General features: G+C 57.1%; 1 protein-coding gene across 11 annotated transcripts in view; it reads right to left on the reverse strand.

Moving 5' to 3' along the window:
* Nucleotides 1-21,227, reverse strand: part of MPRIP (myosin phosphatase Rho interacting protein) — a 92,896-nt gene that overhangs the window by 23,197 nt on the left and 48,472 nt on the right. For 4 of the 11 annotated variants that reach the window (XM_027516841.1, XM_027516843.1, XM_027516842.1 and 1 more), the window contains exons 5-13: nt 16,785-16,869; nt 12,959-13,172; nt 11,722-11,881; nt 8,178-8,319; nt 7,280-7,384; nt 5,916-5,972; nt 4,857-4,925; nt 2,701-2,790; nt 967-1,076 (exon numbers count right to left, since the gene is read on the reverse strand). In XM_027516841.1, coding sequence (XP_027372642.1) covers nt 967-1,076; nt 2,701-2,790; nt 4,857-4,925; nt 5,916-5,972; nt 7,280-7,384; nt 8,178-8,319; nt 11,722-11,881; nt 12,959-13,172; nt 16,785-16,869 — 1,032 coding nt within the window. Of the gene's footprint in view, nt 1-966; nt 1,077-2,700; nt 2,791-4,856; nt 4,926-5,915; nt 5,973-7,279; nt 7,385-8,177; nt 8,320-11,367; nt 11,882-12,958; nt 13,173-16,784; nt 16,870-21,227 lie in introns of all 11 variants that reach the window. The other 7 variants (XM_027516835.1, XM_027516838.1, XM_027516837.1 and 4 more) reach the window with 4 other exon arrangements.

Consider the following 21,227-nt stretch of genomic DNA (forward strand, 5'->3'; position numbering starts at 1 on the left):
GGAGGGAAGGCACCTGTCCCGAGCCACGTGGGCCTGAGCACGTCCTCCACACTGCTTCTGAGGCCAGAGCCCCACACCTGCTCTGTGACACCCCGAGGCCAACGTCCCCCCACCTGGAGCTGGACCGGCCACGTGGGGTCCCTCAGAGAGTCCAGAGAGGGCCTTGGCCTCTGCTCCCGGTCATACAGACTCAGGAACAAATATTCTGTTCGTCTAACAGAAGAAGGAATAGAGTCAGCACAGGACAGAAGGAGTAGAAAGGAGAGTCTCTTTAGGATCCCTTCCCGACTGTTCAAAAATGTACGTCAGCAGCCGGGAGGCAGGACTTGGCAAAGGTGTGAAGCCACCCCCAGGAAGAGACGTGAGTGCTCTGTGGGCACGAGGGCCACCCACCAGGCATGGCCTCCAACCCAAGAGAGGCACTTGAGAAGCACTGGGACTACAGGAGAGAAAAGTGTAAGGGAGAAACTCTCAGGACCAGTGAAAACACTGAGGGCAGGAGGTGAAGGCAGCAGATTTCTGGCTGTCACAGAACCAGCTGCATGCAGAGATCCTGTCTTGCCTGCCTTTTGTGAAATGAAAACAGCGGGTTTCTAACCCTCAGGGCAGGAGGAAAGCGTGGGGCAAATGCTGCGGTTCCCGGAGCATGGCTATGGACACAGGGACACCCCCAGCTCAGCCCCTTGCACCAAAAGCTCCACAGGGACACCTGTCCTGGTTGCAGAGACAGCCTGGAGATGTAGGAGTGAGGCGGGAGGCCAAGAGGAGGCAACGCTGAGGCGCCCTGTGGACACAGCATCTGGTGCTGCCTTAACCACCCAGGGCTCAGCGGCCAGAGATGCCTTGCACCCAGGCCCCAGGGAGTTCATGCATTGGGCAGGGCTGGCAGGGGGTGGGGGCAGTGCAAGTAATGGACAGAGGGACAGGGCGGCTGCGCTGAGCCTCCTGGGCACCTGACTGGCTCACCTCGTCACATCCGGGGCAGAGGTCGGGTGGACGTGCTTCATGATGGTCTGGATCCAGTTCCTCCGGATTCCGGACGTCATGGCAGAGAGGGTAAAGGCACCTTCCTTCGTCTGCATGGAAGACAAGGCGTTAGCCATGAGTGCCCCTCGCTGACCCCGAAGGGCTCGCAGGAAGGACTCACCCCCAGGATGCCCCTCCCAGAGGAGCTGCTCTTGATGGGAGGAGCTGAGGGAAGGGGGTCTCAGCACGAGGCCCAGAGAGCAGGAACTTAGCACCATCCCCAGCACTGTCCGCAGAGGCGGCTAGGGGTCTAGCTCACTGAGTATGCCTCTCCCTCCTGCAGGACATGGGCACAGGGAATCATCGGAGCCCCCAAGTCACAGCTGGAGTGCCCTGCCAGATGCCCTGCAGCCCAATGGACTGGGGGATGGATTTCTCCTTCTAATGAATTCACTGGCTTTCAGGTCGGAACTCGGTCTTCTCTGAGTTTGGTTAACCTTGGTCACTGCCACATGCTGGATCTAGGCCCAAAGGTCAGGAGAGGAGTCCCAGCCCGGGAGCCCAGGGTGGCAGCTGGTAGGCTGCTGGGTGCCCGTCACACACCTCACGCTCTCAGGAGGGAAGAATTAGCTTTTCCCAAAGACAGGTCTGGACTTCCCTCGTGGTTTAGTCAGTAAAGAATCCACGTGCAATTCAGGAAACCTAGCAACTAAACACAGCACAGCACACAGGGACAGGCCTGGCCTTTGCCCTGCACCACTGTGGTTCAGAGTGGGGCTAGCCAGGCCAGAAGGACCAGGCGTGTGGGAGGGAGACGCCTGGCTGTGTGATGTCAGCTGGCCTCTGGGGGAAGGGCTGGAGCTTGCTGGAGCTTGCCTGACCACATGGACAATGATCCAGTTGATGGGTTATGAAGCTGCTATGAACACTCTGGACACACTTGGGCCTGGTGCCAGGCCTAAGCCTGAGCAAGCTCCCCAGGCTGGAAGCTCTGTGTATTACCAAACGTCAGCACCAACAGGGAGACTGTCCCCGAGGATGTGAAAACTTCGTGTTCAGTACAGTTCTCCACAAGGTGCTTCCTCAGGCTGATCCCAGTCTGTACCCTTTGCTAGAGTGTGTCTACAGTTCTAAGTAGAGTGTTCCCTGTGCTCTGAGTCCTCCCGGCTAGTTATATGACATGTGGGGGGTCTGGGGCACCCTTAGACTTGCAGTGGGCATCAGCCAGCTGGCATAGCCAGGGGTCTGTGCCCTCACCTCATCTGGCTACCCCTGAATAGTCCTTGAACCTCCATCTCTGATAAAGTGGCCAGTGAGAACTGCTCCATCTGTCCAGTCAAGTAATTTTTTTGAGAATGGGACAGCACCTTGCACATTGGAGTCCTTCACAAGATTGTGGGGCAGAAAAGACTCTGGTGAGTGGCTACATCGAGCAAAGAGTAGGTGCATGGGAAGCTAGTGCCCTGAGAGCTGAAGAAGCAACACCTTCGCTCTTACTCCCCATACCTCACCTCTTTCCAACCGTCCCTGTTCTACTGAAAAAAAGACCCTATTACTACAAAGGCTCTAGACAGCCTCGAGGGAGCGATGCTGGCATCTGCTTTCTGCTGAGATCAGAGTGGGGATGGGGTGGGGAGCTACAGGGCAGAGAAAAGGAGAGGATGAGATGCCCGCCCGTCAGGCCCACGGTCCTCCCCTCACGCCCAGCCTGCTGCCCAGCCCCACCCCGCTCACGTGGATCTGGAAGCCATAGTTTCTCTGCACTGGGTACTCTGTGACATTGCAGCACGTAGACAAGTCAATTTCCCCATCCAAGTCGGCTGCCTGCAGAGGAGATGAGAGATTTAGAAGGTAAAGGTCAGGGTCCCGCGAGCTTTATGGCTACTGGACAGGTGTTTTCGCAGGCACTGCCGACCACACACCATCTAGAAGCATCCGTGCCGCCCCCACCCCCATCCTGCTGGGACACCCAGGCTGGGGCTCTCAGACCTCCCTTACCCTCTTAAAAACTGAGGGCCCCAAGGAGCTTTTGCTCATGGGGGTTTTATCTATTGATATTTGCCATATTAGAAACTGAAAAAAAATGAAAAATAAAAATTTTTAGTCATTTAAGAGCACAAACCCATTTCATAAATAAAAAGTTATTATTTTAAAAAACCTGCAGGACTTCCCTGGCAGTCCAGTGGTTAAAACTTTGCCTTCCAATGCAGGGGGTGTTTGTTCAATCCTTGGTTGCAGAGCTAAGATCTTGTGGTCAAAACCAAAACATGAAACAGAAGCAATATTGTAACAAATCCAGTAAAGACTTTAAAAATGATCCACATCAAAAAAATTTTGGAAAAAAATCAGAGAGATTTTTGCACCTGCCTTTAATGCCTAACTTCTGAGGACAGCTAGATTCTCACATGGGTCTCTGAACTTAGTCTGCTGGCAGCTTTTGGCTGAAGTGTATAAGGAGGGCCTGGCCTCACACAGACTCAGGCTGGAAAAAGTCTTTTCAGACAGTTGCGGCTGTTCTTCTTTGAAAAGTGGTAGTTTCCTAAAGATGAACTGCATAGTGGAATCTTTCTGTCCTTGCTGTTATGTTAAAATCCATGGTTCTACCCTGCTCCGTGCATGGACCTCTCACCCACGCGTGACCTGGTGGCACTACGTGCCGCTCCTGGGAGAGTCCCCAGACACTGGCGTGCTCCTTGTTGCAGAGCGAACGCCATCCACTGTCATCCCTGCCTATTTCATCAGGGAATCTAGGCTCAGGGACGCTGTCAGGTGAGAGACGACGAACACAAGTTTTCCAAAGTTCCAGTTTTTCTTAAAATCTCAAATTGAATCATTGATAACAGTTCTTTCGGTCGTTTTCCTTGGAGGAAGAGACTCGGTTTATTTAATCGAGTGAGCATCTGTGCGTTGGCGTTTAAGCAGAGATGGTGGGCCGCGAGGAGGGGGGATGGCAGAGGGCAGCGTGGTCGCAGTGGGTGCTCCCCACGAGGTGGCGTCACGCCTGGACAAGCAGCACAAGGGACTTTGCCAGCTTCCGGTGGGTGCTGAAGGCTGAGCCTAGTAAATCAGCACTTTCCTGTCCTGTGAAGGCGCTTTCTGTAAGGCGGTAAACGTGTGGCAGTGAAGGACACACTGGCTATCTGCTCCCGTAGCCTGGCTGGCTAAGGCACCCACCATCAGCACAAAGGCCAGCACAAGGGAAGAGGTCAATGGCATCGCAGCCTTCCAGCACTATTTTTGTTATAAAACCCTGGACGGGCCTCCAGGGGCCCATAAAGTACACTGTGAGAACAGCCCAGCACCTGCGCGTGCCCCTGCGGCCCCTGGCACCCACGCTACTCCCCATCTGCTTGCCCACCAGCCTCTGTCGCCTGGGCGTACAGAGGCACAAGAACCACTAACGTCATTCACATTTGGGAGTGTATCTCCCAAAGGAGATTCCTGGAGTGGGAAGCAAGGGAAAAGGTACAGGAACAGAATGCCAAACGCAGAAGAGGTTTTTCTGTAGGTGAAGAAAAAGCCCTTCTGTTTGGTGTTCAACCACAGAACCAGGGCTCTCAACCAGGCTGCCAAGTTCACCTGCCACATCCCATCCTTGTCCAGAAAACAAGGGACAAGATGAATTAGTTTGGTTCTTTGCAAGACAATTCACCACAATATTTCCGTGTAGAAAGAAGAAAACTGCTCATCCTGAGTTTTAAAATGAGACATCTTTCAGTGTTTTTCACAGAACACAGACAAGAAAAGCTGCTGAAGCCCCCCCATCCCAGGTGCTGAAGCAGGGCTTGGAGAGCCTACTTCTAGCAGAAGCCAGTCCCAGAACATCAGAGTCTGCCCCAGGGCTGGACTGGGCCACCCGTCAGCACACAGCATGGACCTGAGACACTCACCTCTTCAGCCACCGAGTCCCTGTAGAACCTCAGGCTTTGATCAGCAAGGACAAACCAGTGCTTCTTCCACTAAAAAAGAAGGGGAAAAGTCAAGACTGAACTCCACACTCCTGCTCCAAGGCGCTCCACAGCCAGGGTCCTGGGGGACCTCCCTGAGCACAGGGAACGCAGACAGTAGGTGGCCCCTCTGGCTGGGGCACACACACAGGACTCTGCTCAGGCCACAGGCAGCCACATGCACACGCCTTCTCCCCTGTGATAAGGCGGTGTGGGCACTCCACCCATAGGGGTGTGGCTGCAGAGGGGAGCCAGGCCCCCCAAGCCCAAAGAGGCAGCCTGTGAGTTGTGGCCACCTGCTGCCAGCAGGGGTGACCCAATCACAACCAGCCAGACTTCCCAGTCTTCACTGTGAGGATCGACAGGGGTGCTGAGTCTACAGGCAGAGCCAAGGGGGTGGATATGGAGCAGGGAGAGGGAGAGAGGGAGAGAGAGGGAGAGAGAGGGGGAGAGAGGGGGAGAGAGGGGGAGAGAGGGAGAGAGAGAGGGAGAGAGAGAGAGAGAGAGAAGGAGGGCGGGGAGGGGCATCCGGGGGTCTCGCAGAGGGACCCGAGGCTTCTCCTGCCTCCTGGAGGCCTGATCTCCACCCCAGCAGCCACTAGTGGCTCGTTCTTTCTGCTCAAGTCCGCCAGCTCCTCCCAGACCTGTGGCTGCATCTCAGCTGCTGCCTACCACCTCACAACCAGGGAGCCTGTTCTTGGGGAACCTGGGCTCTCAGGAAACCTCTGCAGAATGTGGCCAGGCGGGAAGCTCAGGTTGAAGGGCATCCCCAGGCCTGAGGCTGATGCCCACCAGGAGCGGGGAAGCAGTCCACATGCTGGCAGCAGGCAGGCTGGTGCACCCACTGCCCACCACACCCCCACTTCTGAGGAGACGGGGTCGTGGTCACAGTCCTGGAGGTGGTAGACAAGGGCCAGCGCTCCCACACCCATGGGGACAAGGCCAGCTAGACCTTGCACCCGCTTCCCAGTGCCTGGGGCCACGGCAGTTCCAGCCACTCACCTGGCCATCCTCATACTGCTTGGTCAGCCAGCCTTTTTTGAAATTCAGCAGGTCGGGCTAAGAGAGAGGAATAAAGAACAGCTCAGAGAAAAGCAGCCTGGTGTCTGGATCTGTGCAGAAGCAGACTGATGAGGCAGGCATTTCTCTCCCAGTGAGGGGCCCTAGGAAAGGGGGCTTTTCCACGTGCCAGATGAGCACATGTGGCTCCTTGCCCTGGCAGGGGCTGCCCAAGCCACTCCCAGGGTGTGCATCTCCAAGGAGGGTAAGGTTGCGCACCGGGCACAGGTGCGGCCCCCTCGGCCCATAAGTAACACAGCAGGGCTGCCGGGAAGCAAAGAACAGTCCAGACAGAGCCATCCGGCATCTCACTGGAGGGAAGATGAGCAGTGATGGCTGAGACTGAGAGTCTCATAAAGGCCACGGGAAGACTGACAGCATCTGGTGTGAGCACGACGCAGCAGTGAGCTGCCAGGACCCTCCAGCCACTGGCCTGCCAGAATGATCCTGAGCCCCTGCTTCCCTACAAGCAGCAGAGCCAGGACAGCAGGTGCTAACAGCACCTGAGAGCACCCATAGGACTCTCGCAGCCCTGGGCCTGGCTGGTGTCTTGTGTGGGTGTGGCAAGGCCAGGTGCACAGAGATGCAGCACTGCAACGTCCAAGGACCGAAGGAGAGCTAAGAGAACACAGGCCCCGGGGCGGGACACACATCAGCCATGGGTGCCCTGGAGCCTCTGCTGCAAAGTCCAGACTCCAGGTGAGAGAGCATGTGCCCTGGCCCAGCTTGGGAGTCGCTGGGGTCCCCACGCCTGGGGGGGTTGGGACCAGCCCTGGTTCCTCAGGAGGCCGAGGACGAAGGCATGAAGGACCCATGTGAGCCGCTGTCTTCACTCCTGGGGCTCTAATCTGCCTTTCAGGGCTCCCTGAGGGGGCGGTGGTCCCGCCAGACCTGCCTGATCACTCCCTACCTCCACTCAACGGCCACAGCTCTCATGCCCTGGAACGAAGGCCAGCCCCCTCCGTGATGACCCCATGAACAAGAGACGTGCCCAGTGGGAAGGGGGCTCCTGCCTCCAAGACGTTACAGAGACAAACACTCAAAACGAGAAGAACAGAGCTTCGTGCTGTGGCCCCAGCCCCCAGAGCCAAAATTCTGCGGTCCTGGCGGCCTCCTCTGCCGGAGATCTCAGAGCTCAGGATGCCCATGTAGCCCAGAGAAGGGGCAGAAACACAGCATCTGCTTCTCACACAGACACGACGGCCCGTGCACAGGGGGCAGTCAGCACGGACACCAGCAGACAGAGCCCCGTGACAAGCAGCAGGGGCGACGTCTCCAGGCCTCAGAGCACAGGCGCCCGGGCTCACCGTCAGGGAGGACTCCGTGGACCTCCTGTCCAGTGACTTGGCTCTTCGGTGTGGAGACAGGGGGGAGGCCGAGGCGTCTGGGAGAGGAGCTTCGCTGGGGAGGTCCTGTGGCAGAGAGCAGTCCCGTCAGCACCAGCCAGTCCCTCATCCGCTAGAGCCGCAGGAGGGTGGGCTTCAGGGCCGTGTTGCGGGCAAGGAGTGGGGCTTTGCTGTCTGGTGCCTCGGCACCTCTGCCCCCGCGGACAGGACCTGCGTGCAGATGGGACCCATGCCCAGACTCCTGGTCCTGAGCCTCCAACTGCCTGCCGGGGCTTGAGCCACTCTGGTGGACAGGGCAGCCTTTTCTTGCAGACGTACCAGCCACTCGGCTCTCCGGGTCCCCATTCTCTCTGGGCCTCGTGGGTTCACAGAGGGAAGAAGCTGGGCTCTGTGCAGCGAGCAGGAGAGCCCAGAGAGAACGGGAGGAAGACAGAGGGTGGACTTAGCGGAGCCTCAAGTAGGGGCCCTGGAGAGTAGTTTCAGAAGCAGAATCCACCTTGGAGATTCAGCAGAGAGAAACGAGGGCTCTGGCCATGGCCAGAAAAGACAAGAAGGAAGGAGACCAGACGGCCTCAGAGAGGAAGAGAGTGGCTCTAGTTAGGACCTGGGACCCAAGGCGCATGAGAGCAGCTCTGAGCAGAGATGGATGGACTTCCAAGAGGAAAATGCGGAAGATGGGCCTCACCCTCAAGAAGTTCACTCAGGGAAGAAGGTGAGAGACGCAAGAAACGACCAGGAAACAAGAGCAGGAAGCTGGGCAGAAGTGGACCCACATGTGAATGGGCTGTATGGGGGGCCATATGCCACCCGTCCCCACCGCCTGCACCGCCCCAGTATTGCCCAGAGCCCGGACGCTCACCCGCTTCCTAGGGAACGCCCTCTTCTCGCTGCGGCCTTGTCGAGTGTCACTTGAGGCTGAGGGCCCGGTGGACAAGTTGGTCTCCATGTGCTCTGCCTTCTCTGTGTCCAGGGCCTCAAACTTCTCTATTACCTGGGACCTCCTGCAAGAGAGGGCACGAGGCCACTGAGTGGGGAGACAGGGTTCCCTGGAGCCTAAAGGGACGTGGTCCGGAGTCTGAGGGGCTCCTGCAGCCAGCACCCCAAGCCAGCTCACCCCAGCTCCTGGGCCACCCTCGCGTGGGTGCTAGCCGCATACACCCCTGGTTCGGCCAGCTCGCCTGATGCCCCCACTTCCTCTCCCACCTCCACACGGGGCAGCTCTTGGACATGGCCCTGCTCTCTGCCTCCCAGCCCCGCACTGCAGACGCCGCACAGGCTGTCGGGCTGACACAGTCGGCTCTCACACGCCAGCGGCCCCCTCCTGAGCCACAGACTAGTGGAAGGCAGCCAGCACCTCAGGCGCCCTGGCCTCACCACGTGCCTCAGCAGACCGGATGCAGCCCCCACCCCAGGGCGTCCAAAATTTAGCAAGAAAAAGACCCATGAATTAACATTGTTTCTGCAACAGTAAAAAGAATCAAAACCCAAATTAAAAACAAAGCAAGTTGATTTCGTGTGAAAGGGCGGGCGGCATCATCAGGCCATCTACGGCTGGAGACGGAGCTGAGATGGGAGCGAAGCAGGCGGAGGAGGGGCGAGTAACGTCACAGCGACACAGCAGGAGGAGTGGAGAGGGGCAAGACCTGGAAGAAAACAAGGCTGGAGAATGAATAAACAGAAAGAACTGCTGGTAAAAATCAAATATGGTAAATCAAAATCATCCCAAGAATTAAAGCAAAAACCCAAGGCAATTACTGAGGAGGGAGACTATCTTGTCCCCGCGTCATGAGCATCCGCCTGGTGGATGCACCCTCATGAGCTGCCCACGTGTGCCCAGGCCAGAGCCCTGTTCCCCTTGAGATATCTCACAGGGAGGGCTGTCCTTGCATTGGACTAGCAGCAGAGTCGAGGGCAGCAAGTGAAGGGCCACTGGGCCCAGTAGCCTGAAGCCTAACTTCACGAGGAAGGGGAGGGGAACCCGGAGGCCAGCTCGTCCTTGGGAGGGGACCAGCGGAAGGGGCTCTCAGGGTCCTTCCTCAGGAAGGCAGACTCCCAGGGACCAGCTCCCTGTGGAGCCATCTCTGCTCCCGTGGAGTCTCCTGCAGGCCAGCAGCAGCTGCAGCGGGGGAGCGAGCGAGCGAGCGAGCGCAGGAAGCCAGGCGGCGTGGGAGCGCCTGGGAACCACGGGGAGTTCTTGCCAGTGCTCGGGCTGGCTGCAGACCCGAGGTGGCCTGTCCCAAGTGTCCTGCTAGGTTTAGAGGACAGACCCGCTCACATGTAGAACGAGAGCTCTTCCAACCGACCTCAGGACCAGAAAGCCCCACGATGGCCTCGAGGTGTAGGGGCCAGTGAGTCAGGCCAGTTGCATGCTGCGGGCCGGGCCAGCCACGAGAGGTCAGAAGAGGGAGGGAAGTGCCACCTGCCAGGGATCTGGGGGAGTCCACCTCAGGCGTCTGTAAAGTGGGGCCTTTTCAGCTCAGGTCCCTATAGTCCTACAGCTGGGACAGCAAAGGCATCCCAGTGAGCCTGGTCCAGACTCCCAGCCAAGCGGCAGGTAGGACCTTGGCAGCTAGGCCTGGTTTCAGTCACCAGTGGTTCAACCAGCCACCCCCTCCACACTTGCTCGGCACAGCTCACCATTTGAGAAACACTGGGGAGGCTCTGTGGCCAGTCCAAAGACCACTCCAGGGCCAGGACTGGTCAGGACACCCACCCTAAGGCCTCTCAGCCAGGCTTCTGGCAGCCGCCCCCTGGGTATGGTGGCTGGTGTCCTGCCCATCTGGGGCTCTGTTCTGCACCACAAGACAGGGATCCAGTCCAGCACCAGGAGCGGCTCAGGATCAGAGAGCAGGCCTTGGACAGGACAGCAGCCAGTCAGAGGACACAAGGGCAGTGAGAAGTAATGTGGCAGGGTTAGGATGCAGAGGAGAGGGCCCCAGGGGAGCCGCACCAGGCAAAGCCCCTCCCCATGGTTGCAGAGCAGGCGAAGCAAAGCCCCAGAGGTGCCATCTGTCCCAGCCATAGCCGGGAGGGAACTCCAAGCCAAGCAGGTGTGCTGAATGTTAATTCTTTGGTCCCCGCCAAACCAAGGTGTGGCTGCCTGCTTGGGGGCCTCCAGGACGCGGTGAGAAGCCCCCTTGCCCAGGCCACTGCCTCCTACATCTAGCAAGTCCCTTCACTTACACCTAGTACACTAAGGACAACCTCGGCCCTGCCCCAGCTCTGCCGTCCCAGGCTGTTCCCGTGAGGAGGAGCCCTGCTCCTGCATCCCGATTCTGCCCTGAGTATGGAGTGCTCACACGCCTCAAAGGGTTACTAGTAAACCAGGTGGAGAGGCTGTTTGGAGGGTGTGTCCCCTACCCCTCCAGGACTGAGGCACCTCCTGTTTGCTTCTCTCTTTAAGTGTGTTTTCCTAGTGCTGGAGGAGATGCTTGGAGGGCAGGTGGGTGGAAGGAGCAGGGGAGCAAAGTAACCGGAGCTCTGCAAAGGGTCATCCAATGTGCCCACTCGCTCCAATTCTGAGCTGGGTCTGGGGGTGGGGCCGAGGACACTGCACTAACAGTGGGTCTGAATCTCCTCAGAAAGCAGCTTCTTTGGAAATGAATGAAAACCTCGATTTTCTCTTCCCAGAGCATGTTACAGGCTCTGGAATCATTTTGGGAGGTTTGAACCCCTGCATGACCCACCGCATGCGAGGGTGCGAGCCCTGCTACTGGACAGAGGCTCTGTTTACATGTGGGGCTGGAAGCTTCTACTGGAAGGGGCACTGGGGCACTCTGGTCCAGGCCTGGACTTGGGAGGCTTCAGAGATGGAACCATGCTCTTTCCCTCGTTCTCCGCAAGTGCAGGGCCCTCCCCGCCTCAGACCACAGCTCCACCTGGCCTTGGCCCATCTCCAAATCCGTGACAGAATGTCACAAAATGTACGAGTTTGTGAGTGCACATGTGGGTACCTGTATGAGAGAGCATGTTGAGTGTGCACAGTAGGGGCTGCAGGAATGGGCAGAATGTGTGCAAGCCCCTGGCGCTCCAGTCCCCCCGGCCCTTACCTCCTCTCGTTGCCAAACAGACGGGCCACCTCTTCCCTGCCAGGGCTCCGGGCCCGAGTCCTGCGCTCCAGTCGCCTTCTCTCCACCTGGAAGGCTTCTCGGTGGCTGATCCTGATGGCCTTAGGGACGTCGGCCAGGGTGGCATACTGCCTGCTGGCTTTAAAGGCATAGGCACGCCCCGGTCTCTCTGCTCCCCGCCCCCCAGCACTGCCGGAGTCCACATGGGCAGGGGGATGGCTGGCCACATCCAAGGAGTTGAAGGAGCTGCTGCAGACGGTTCGGGCAGGGAGCTGAGGACCTGGGGGAGGAAGGGGATGGCCAGGCTTGTGGGAGGGTGGGCCGGAGTCGCTGTACCTGTTGGTGGGGGCGCCCGGGCTGGGCGGGGAGAGCGGTGGGGGCAGCTGTTGCTCCTCGGCCTTCACGTCCTGCTTGGTTTTCTCCAGGGAGAAGTAGCCGCTCTCCACCCGGACTTTGCGGCCACAGTCCACGCGGTCACCACTTGTGGTGCTCTCCTCTGGAAGACGAGGGACAAGAGACGTGCTCGGCCTGCTGCCACCTCTGGTTCTACAAGCTTTGGAGAAGGCACGCAGGTCCAAGGCCACCCTAGGGCAGAGCCCTTTCCCAGGAAAGGAATGGGGCATCCTTACCTGCCTCTCCGTAATGGGTACCTCTATGCCAGATGGCCAGGGGTCCCTAAGCTCTAGTCTGGAGGCTCAGCTGGGACAACAGGATCCCCAAGAAGGGACATCCCACCAACAACCACTTCCCATTGAACACCAAGGAGAACCCAGGGAACGTGGTTAACACTCCAAGCTGCACTGCAGGGGGTGCGGTTCAATTCCCTGGTTGGGGAACTGAGATCCCCAGTACCACACAGCCAAGCTGGAAACCAAGTACATCATGACACAGAGTACATCATGAGAGGCCGTGCAGCCTCTCAGTGCATTGTTAAGGGGTAGGGAGGCACACCCGGGAGGAGCAGAGGAAGAGCAAGTCCTGGATGTGGTGGGCACCCACAGCTGGGGAGTACCGAGCGGCCTTTTGCCCAGAGCCTGAACAAGCTGCATCTTGCCTGAGTGGGCACAGTCTCAGCTGTCCATGTGTTTTTAGTGGAAACAGGGAAGCTGGCCTTCATGCAGAGCCCTCTAGGCCTGGACAACAGAGACCAAGTGCTGCCCCACTCTGCTCAGACAACTACAAGTCCTGGAAGGAGACATGCGGTCATGCCAGCTGTTCCTGCCAGATGTTCCCCTGCTTCAGCCAGCACCTGGGCAGGGTGCATCAGTGGGAGAAGGACTCGACAACCCTTGATGCCACTCACAGGACACAGTGGGCTTCAGATAACCAGGCCTTGAACACAAAGCGGCCACGGGGAGCAGAGGCTCCTCTGGACACAGAGCTCACTACAGAGCATCCAGATTCTCCTGACACCAGGCTGGGGCACGGGAGCGACTGAAGGCTGGTAGGCCAGCAGACACACAAGGGCACCTGAGCCCCAGCACCAGCTCGCTCTGTCAGGAGGCCAGAACTAGTGCTGGGAGGTGGGGCACCAAGACAGGCAGGCACTGTGGCCACCCTGGCTACCACTTACCATCTCTGCCCTCAAGCCCTGGCTCCCTCAGGGTGCTGGCCGCAGGAGGCTGGCCCTGGCTGGGACTCTGAGCTGGACTCGGGCTGCTCCCATCTGGCTGGTCCTTGGCCCTCATTTCTTCCTGCCAAAGTGTGGACTTGGTGGTGGGGACTTTCTCAGCACTGGGGATGCTGCTGCTGCTGCTGGTGACAGCCATCTTGGCCGGCCCTGGCTCCTGCAGGGGAGAGTGGTGTCCATGCAAGCCTGGGAACACCCTGCCCGAGCCAGCGCACGGGTCTGGGCTGCCCGAGTACCTGGCTACCAAGGTCAGCTGCAGTGTCAGAGGCCCAGATGCCAGAAAGCAAGGTTCAGCACAGAGATGTCCCGGCTGGGCTGGAAGCCTTCTTTCTTCTGCAGCCCCAGCCAGCACCCAAAGCCTCTAGGCATGCAGAATGGGAGCCTGGAGCCCAGGTGGGAGCCCAAGCTGGAGCTGGTGCTGCCCCAAGGGACAGCATTTGTGTACGAGGTACTTAGCCAGAGCATACAGAGAACTGTAACCCCACACTGTAAGCCTATGGCACCTGCTCATGCCCCGGGCCCAAGCTCCTGCCCAGCCAGGCACTGGGGTGCCTGCTCCTGACCTGCCACCAGCAGGATGGCTCTGGGCACCCCTCAAAGTGAGGCACATCTTGGCGGTCCTTCCCAAAAACAGACTGCCTGCTGGGCTCTGACTAGCACCACACCTTCCAGTCCTCACCAGCCACCCCAAAAGCTCCTACAAGGGGAGCTCACCTCGGCTGAGAGGAGGTGGCAACCCACGTTCGCATGGCCAGTAAGAGGCAGAGTGGGGCTCTAAGCATTTGGCACCCCCAGGGGCCCCTGGGAGAGGAGGCGGGCCCAGGACGGGGGCTGCCTGTTGGGTGGGCACCTGCGTCCACAGTGAGACAGCCAGCACTTTGCCTAGTCCAGAGCTTCCTCAGTTCCACAAGGGGCTTGGGCCTCCTGGGACAGATGAAGCTGGGATGGCTCTCCCGCAGGCCTGGGAACGCCCACTACCCCTTCTGTCACAGCCATCAGTAGCCCTGCCTCCCTGGCTGGAGGCTCCTGAGTGACTTGAGCCACCGAGAAGAGGTGGCTGGAAGAACGTGGCTTCTGACGGTTCCCCAAGGCTCCAACAGAACCAGCTCCAACGACCCGAGGACACCAGCCCTGAGGCCCTGAGCCTGTGGTCAGCGGCGCCCTGGCTCCACACCCAACAGCCATGCTGCCCTGAGCAGAGGTCTCTCTGGGTGGCCTGCTGTGCCCCCACAATAACCTGGGGCCCACACTCTACTGAGGCCAGGCATGGCTCTGCAGGGCTCAGAGTGGAGCCGTGTGGGCGTTACCTGGAGACCATGCTTGACGAGTCCGTCCCCTCTGTGGAGGGGGGCTGGACCAAGGGACACAGAGGCTGCCAACATGGGCTGTGGAGGAAGGGCAGCGCTGTGCCCGGGAGAGTAGGGTCCTGGCACATGCACACTTTCCTGATGCTGGGGTGAACCCAGCATGGGGCAGGGTGCTGGTGAGGCTCTCCAAGAGGAAATTCCAGGCCTGAGATATGAGGGTCAGTGACAGGGCTTCCTAGCACCAGGCAGTTCCAGGCCTGCCTCCTGGGCCCCTGACTGTCCTAAGACTCAGCCCAGAGGAAAAGGGCCCTGGAGGCGCCAAGGTCCATGGTGAGTCTCCCGTGGTAGCCATGCTGTCTCCTGCCTGTGTGCCCAGCCTCACTGAGTCAGCAGGGGCAGAGGGGCAGGGCAGGGGCTGGTTTCTGGGTAGTCACTTCTCTCCTCCAGAGCACATGGGTGGAAAGCAGACTTGGCAGGGGCGGGGCCAGGGCACATGGCAACACGCCCATTCCCCACAATGTCAGCACCGTGCTGGGGGGTGTTGCCACTCACACCAACAGAGTCCTGGTGCCTGTGTAAGGTGGGGGAAAGGCCCAGGGCCCCAGGGTGCTCCTCTCTGTGTGGCCAGGACTGCTGTAGGCCCAGGGCTGTCAGTAGCATAAAGAAGTCAGCTGAGAGCAAAGAGAAAATGGGGCAGGAAGGGAGGCCCAGTCAAAGGGCTTCTGCAGCCTCCACATGCTAAGCAGGCCCCTTGTGAGCAAGTTTCCCACAGAAAGCCACCTTTTCTACCCCTGGGGCATGGGAGCTGAGCAGAGGGCCAGTAAGAAGGAGGGTTCTGACCCAGAGTGGGCATGGCAGCAGGTCCCAACGGGTAAACAAGATGCCTGAGAAGAGGTGGCAGCTCAGAGCAAACGTGTGGGCCTGTAGTGGGTCGGACCAGGGCCTGACAGGAGCCTCAATCACAGCAAGAGGCCTGCTGTTTTATACATCCCTGAAAAAGACCAAGAAGCAGGGGCCAAGAGCCCAAGCGGGTGAGCAGACGGAGGAGCCAGCCTCCCACAGCTCCACCCAAGGATGTGTGCCCCTAGCCTGCACACTGGGCTGGGTGAACACACAGCCCCTGGCCTTACCCAAGTCCCAGCTCTGGGGTCTAGGGAGATGGAGTGGGGAACCCCTGGTCACACCCTGAGTGGATGACCACTCCTCTCTAGGCATCTGGGTACCAGGACGCCCTTCCTCAAATAGCCAGAGCAGGAAGAGGCTCTTGGGAACCCATGCCTCTTAGGCTCCAGCTCTACAGGTCTGGGCCAGCCTGTCTCCCCACTGCCCTGGGCTCTGCTGCAACCCAGCCCCCGGTCGAGGGGGTGTGTGCTCTCCCCCACAGCCCCATTCTTGACCTCCCTCTGGCCTGAGGGGTACCTGCACACTCCATGGCCCCAACTCCCAGATGCCTGAACACCCTCCTTGAAGCAGGACCCTGGGCCCCCTGCCTGCCTGAGTTCCTGGAGGGCAGGGTACAGCAAAGGGACACCCCCAGCCCTGTTAGTCTGACCCAAAACTCTGGGGCAATAAGAAAAAGGCTAGATTTGGGTCTTGGGTTCTTCTCTCTATAGGGGCCCCTAAGGCACACAGTCAGTTGGCCCACTGTGCCCACTGTTCCATACCCATGAATTCCACCAGCTGAGGAGCGTGCAGTCCTGCGGGATTTACTATTGAAAACAATCCACACAAAGTGGACTCCCAGAGTGCAAACCTGTGTAGCTCCAGGGTCATTGTACTGAGCACCCAGGAGGGGCCTGGCGCTTTTGCCACTGCTCATAGTAAGCTGAGAACTCGATTTCAACAGGCCCGTTTCACAAATCAGCCCGCTGAGGCCCTGAGCCCTCCTGGTGCCCTGAGCCCCTGCAGACCAGCCAGGGGAGGGAAGCCCTGGACCCGGGGGACTGCCCCAGCCACCTCCCACTCTGGCCTCGTGGGAGCTGGTAGGAGCACAGAATCAAGGCTGTGCCAGTGCTTTCCATTGATGGTTACCCTGAGAGCCCCTCACGGCCAGGCACTGCAGGACCACTCCTCCTGGCCCCCTGCCCAGCCTGCTGTCTGTAGAACTGTCTGTGCGGAAGGTGGAGCTGAACTGAGCCTCTCCTCCCAGCATGCTCTTGGCTCCCAGCAATTGGCGGGATGGTCAGGGGAGGGATGGGCACTGTGCAATGACGCTTCTTGGGGCAGCCCCACAGCAGGCCAACCTCTCCAAGTGGGGGTCTTGCCCTGGGGCCTACAGAGGAGCATGCAGAAGGCAGCCCACAGACTCGGAGAAGGCAGGTGAAGACCCCTGAGCTGAGGGCTGCCTCAGCCCTAGCATCACCCCTTCCTTCCCTTGCCCCCAATTCTAGGCTGGGTCCTGAATCCCCCAATCTCCCAGGGTGCTTTTTCTTTGCCCCAGCTCCACTGAGGGGATGCCTCACCTGTGGTGTGGGGGGCTCCACCTTCCGCTTCTTCTTCTGGTTCTGCTTATTGGTCCTGGGATAGACTGTGAGCATCTCCAGCCACCTGGAAGAGAGGAGGGTATGGCACCAGTCAGACCAGAGCTGCCACTCCAGGGCAGGAAGTGCCAGCTGCACAGCTGGAACACGGACAGGCTGACCACTGGCCTGGTAAGGGCTTGGCACTGTTTTTGTTACCAGCCTTCCTCTGGGGCTGACACTCCACTCTAAAATTGCCCTCCTGGAGTGCGGCTGGCCAGCACAGACACGCTGCGACTGGGAAGCCCCGAGGACCACTGGGGCAAGAACCTAGGAGTCGTTGCCAAACTTTCCGACAGTGGTCACTTCTGGGCACTGTGCAGCTGACCTCCCACACTCTGGAGAGGCTCACCTCTGGGCCCCAACTGCACAATGAGGGCGCCCTTGGGGGCACCTCGGAAACACCTTTGGGGAAGGCCTAGCGGAACTTCCCAGGGACCAACACCAAGGCCCACACACTGGAAGGTTCACTCTGGACCAGCAGCAGGGAAAGCAGGCAGGAGCATGGACTTAGATCTGGCTCTGCTTCCCTCAAACCAAGACCCAGGCAGCTCCTAGCCCTCGGGGCTCTGGCCTCTCATCTCTGGAACCAGGGGGGTACTGCTTGCCTCTCTGGAGCTCCGTGGGAGCTGGGAAGGTCGGAGCGAGGGGAAGGAGAAGGTGTGGTGGGAGGAGGAGGTGTGGTGGGGTGGAAGGGTGGTGCTCTCTCCACAGGGGACAGTACTGCAGGGGATGCTGGGCCAACTCTGCCCAGACACAAGGGTCTGCGTGGGCTTGCGGCCAGCCTGTGACAAGAGCCTGGCAGCAACGGCTGAACTGCTGAGGGAGGCAGGGTCTGCAGCGCCAGCATACTGGTTGAGGCCGCAGCGAAGACCAGCACCCAAGCGCAGGGCAGGAAGAAGGGCTTGTCTTTAGTTCTCAGAGGTGCTCCTTTAATGTGTTTGTGTGTGGGATGCCACTGGGGTGGCTATGCTGCCAGCAGCTGGGAGAGGGGTTGCATGTGGAGTGCACCCCTCCAGCAGTGGAGCTGAGGCCCAGTCAGATGAGAGCAGGGTTTCTTGGCCTGAGAGTGCACGAGCGAGTGCACTGCATGAAGAGATCTGAGCACAGGCTCTGCTCCCAGAGCCCCGAAGCCAAGAGGAGACGACGGCTCACTCTGCACAAGAGCAGACGAGCAGGCTCCAAGGGCTCACCCATTTACCCTGAGGAGTTCGAGTGCTTGTGGGTTAACAGACTTGCTTTCTAGCTTGCCAAAGGGAACACATTTCCTTTGCAAAGTTCACACCAAGGACCCCGCCTGCAGAGGGCCCCTCTCCAGGCTCTACCTGGGAGGGGAAAAGAGACTGCTTGTGAAGTCACGTCATCCTCCAGGGCCTGGGAACAGGGCTGCGGCAGGCATGTGCAAAGCAGTCAGGGAGCCCTGAACCCATGAACACTGGCCCTGTCGCTCTCGACTAGTAATGCTACCGAGCTGGGTAAACCTGTGCGCCCCACACGACAGGGCCTTGAGGGGAAAGGAGAGAAGACCTGCACCATGGCCACACAGTTGACTGGAGAGAGCCCCTGAAGCCCCTGCCAAGCACCAGAGGGAGGTCCCGTCAGAGGCCAGGCTGTGTAGGGCTGACCTGGGCCCCAGCTCCCATACTCCTAGTGCCCTGGGACCTCGGACACCCCTCCTGTCCTACGTCACCCAGACCCCTCCCAACTCAGGTGTGTGCTTCTGTGTGTGATGCCTAAATCTCCTTGAGGAGTCTGGTTGGGCAGTGGAACCTCAGCCAAGGGTGCCTGCCAGACAGGCCATGGCAGCAGGTGGGAACCAGGACCCACGAGTGGCTCTGCTGCCACTCGTGCCTGGGGAGATCAGGTTCCCTTCATCTCTGGCCGTCCGTCTCCAGCTGCAGAACCACTGACACTGGAGGAGGGAATGGCAAACCACGTCAGCATTCTTGCCATGAGAACCGCATGAACTGTATGAAAAGGCAAAGAGACATGACAACGAAAGATGAACTCCCCAGGTCGGTAGGTGCCCAATATGCTACTGGAGAAGAGGAGAGAAAGTTCCAGAAGGAATGAAAAGGCTACGCCAAAGCAGAAACAGCCCTCAGTTGTGGTTGTGACTGGTGGTGAAAGTAAACTCCGATGCTGTAAAGAACAATACTGCATAGGAACCTGGAATGTTAGGTCCATCAAGGTACATTGGAAGTGGTCAAACAGGAAATGGCAAGAGTGAACACTGACACCTTAGGAATCAGGGAACTAAAATAGACAGCAATGGGCAGATTTAGCTCAGATGATCTACTACTGTGGCCAAGAATCCCTTAGAAGAAAAGGACTAGCACTCAGAGGCAACAAGAGAGTCTGAAATGCAATATGCTGGTGCAATCTCAAAAATGACAGAATGATCTCAATTCATTCCCAAAGCAAACCATTCGATATCATACTAATCCAAGTATATGCCCCAACCAGTAATGCTGAAGAAGCTGATGCTGAATGGTTATATGAAGACCCAGAAGATCTTCTAGAACTAACACCAAAAAAGATGTCCTTTTCATCATAGGGGACTGGAATGCAAAAGTATGAAATCAAGAGACACCTGGAATAAAAGCTAAGTTTGACCTTGGAGTACAAAATGAAGCAGGGAAAAGGCTAACAGAGTTTTGCCAAGAGAACGCACTGGTCATAGCAAACATCCTCTTCCAGTAACACACAAGACGACTCTATGTATGGACATGACCAGATGGTCAATACCAAAATCAGACTGATTATATTCTTTGCAGACAAAGATGGAAAAGCTCTATACAATCAGCAAAAGCAAGACCGGGAGCTGACTGTGGCTCAGATCATGAACTCCCTATTGCAAAATTTAGACTTAAATTGAACAAAGTAGGGAAAACCACTACACCATTCAGGTATAAATCAAATCCCTTACGATTATACAGTGTAAGTGACAAATAGATTCAGGGATTAGATTTGATAGAGTGTCTGAAGAACTAAGGACAGAGGTTCGTAACACTGTAGTGATCAAAATCATTTCCAAGAAAAAGAAATGCAAAAAGGCAAACTGATTCTCTGAGGAGGGCTTAAAAATAGCTGAGAAAAGAAGAGAAGTGAAAGGCAAAGAAGAAAAGGAAAAATATACCTATCTGAATGCAGAGTTCCAAAGAATAACAAGGAGAGAGAAGAAAGCCTTCCTAAGTGAACAATGCAAACAAATACAGGAAAACAACAGAATAGGAAAGACTAGAGACCTCTTCAAAAAAATCAGAGATACCAAGGGAACATTTCATGCAAAGATAAGCACAATAAAGGACAAAAATGGAACAAACCTAACAGAAACAGAAGATATTAAGAAGAGGTGGCAAGAATACACAGAAAAGTGAAAGTGTTAGTCGCTTGGTCACGTCCAACTCTTTTTGACTCCACGAATTGTAGCCCACCAGGCTCCACTGTCCATGGAATTCTCCAGGCAAGAATACTGGAGTGGGTTGCTGTTCCCTCCTCCAGGAGATCTTCCGGACCCAGGGATTGAACCCACATCTCTTATGTCTCCTGCATTGGCAAGCATGTTCTTTACCACTGGCACCACCTGAGAAGCTGAGAATACACAGAAGAACTACTACAAAAAAGACCTTAATGACCCAGACAACCACAGTGGTGTGATCACTCACCTAGAGCCAGACATCTTGGAGTGCGAAGTCAAGTGGACCTTAGGAAGCATCACTATGAACAAGGCTAGTGGAGGTGATAGAATTCTAGCTGAACTATTTCAAATCCTAAAAGATGATGCAGTGAAAGTGCTGTACTCAATGTGCCAACAAATTTGGAAAACTCAGCAGTGGCCACAGGACTGGAAAAGGTCAGTTTTCATTCCAATCCCAAAGAAGGGCAATGCCGAAAAATGTTCAAACTACTGCACAACCGCATTCATTTCACATGCTAGCAAGGTCATGCTCAAAATCCTTCAAGCTAGGCTTCAACAGTACGTGAACCGAAAAATTCCAGATGTACAAGCTGGATTTAGAAAAGGCAGAGGAACCAGAGATCAAATTGCCAACATCTGTTGGATCACCAAAAAAGCAAGAGAATACCAGGAAAACATCTACTTCTGCTTTACTGACTTCACTAAAGCCTTTGACTGTGTGGATCACAACAAACTGGAATATTCTTAATGAGATGAGAATACCAGACCACCTGACCTGCCTCCTGAGAAACCTGTATGCAGGACAAGAAGCAACAGCTCGAACTGGACATGGAACAACAGACCTGTTCCAAATCAGGAAAGGAGTACATCAAGGCTGTATACTGTCACCCTGCTTATTTAACTTATATGCAGAGTACATCATGTGAAATGCCATACTAGATGAAGCATAAGCTGGAATCAAGACT

This window comes from Bos indicus x Bos taurus, chromosome 19 (genome assembly GCF_003369695.1).
Source record: "Bos indicus x Bos taurus breed Angus x Brahman F1 hybrid chromosome 19, Bos_hybrid_MaternalHap_v2.0, whole genome shotgun sequence".
Taxonomy (NCBI): domain Eukaryota; kingdom Metazoa; phylum Chordata; class Mammalia; order Artiodactyla; family Bovidae; genus Bos; species Bos indicus x Bos taurus.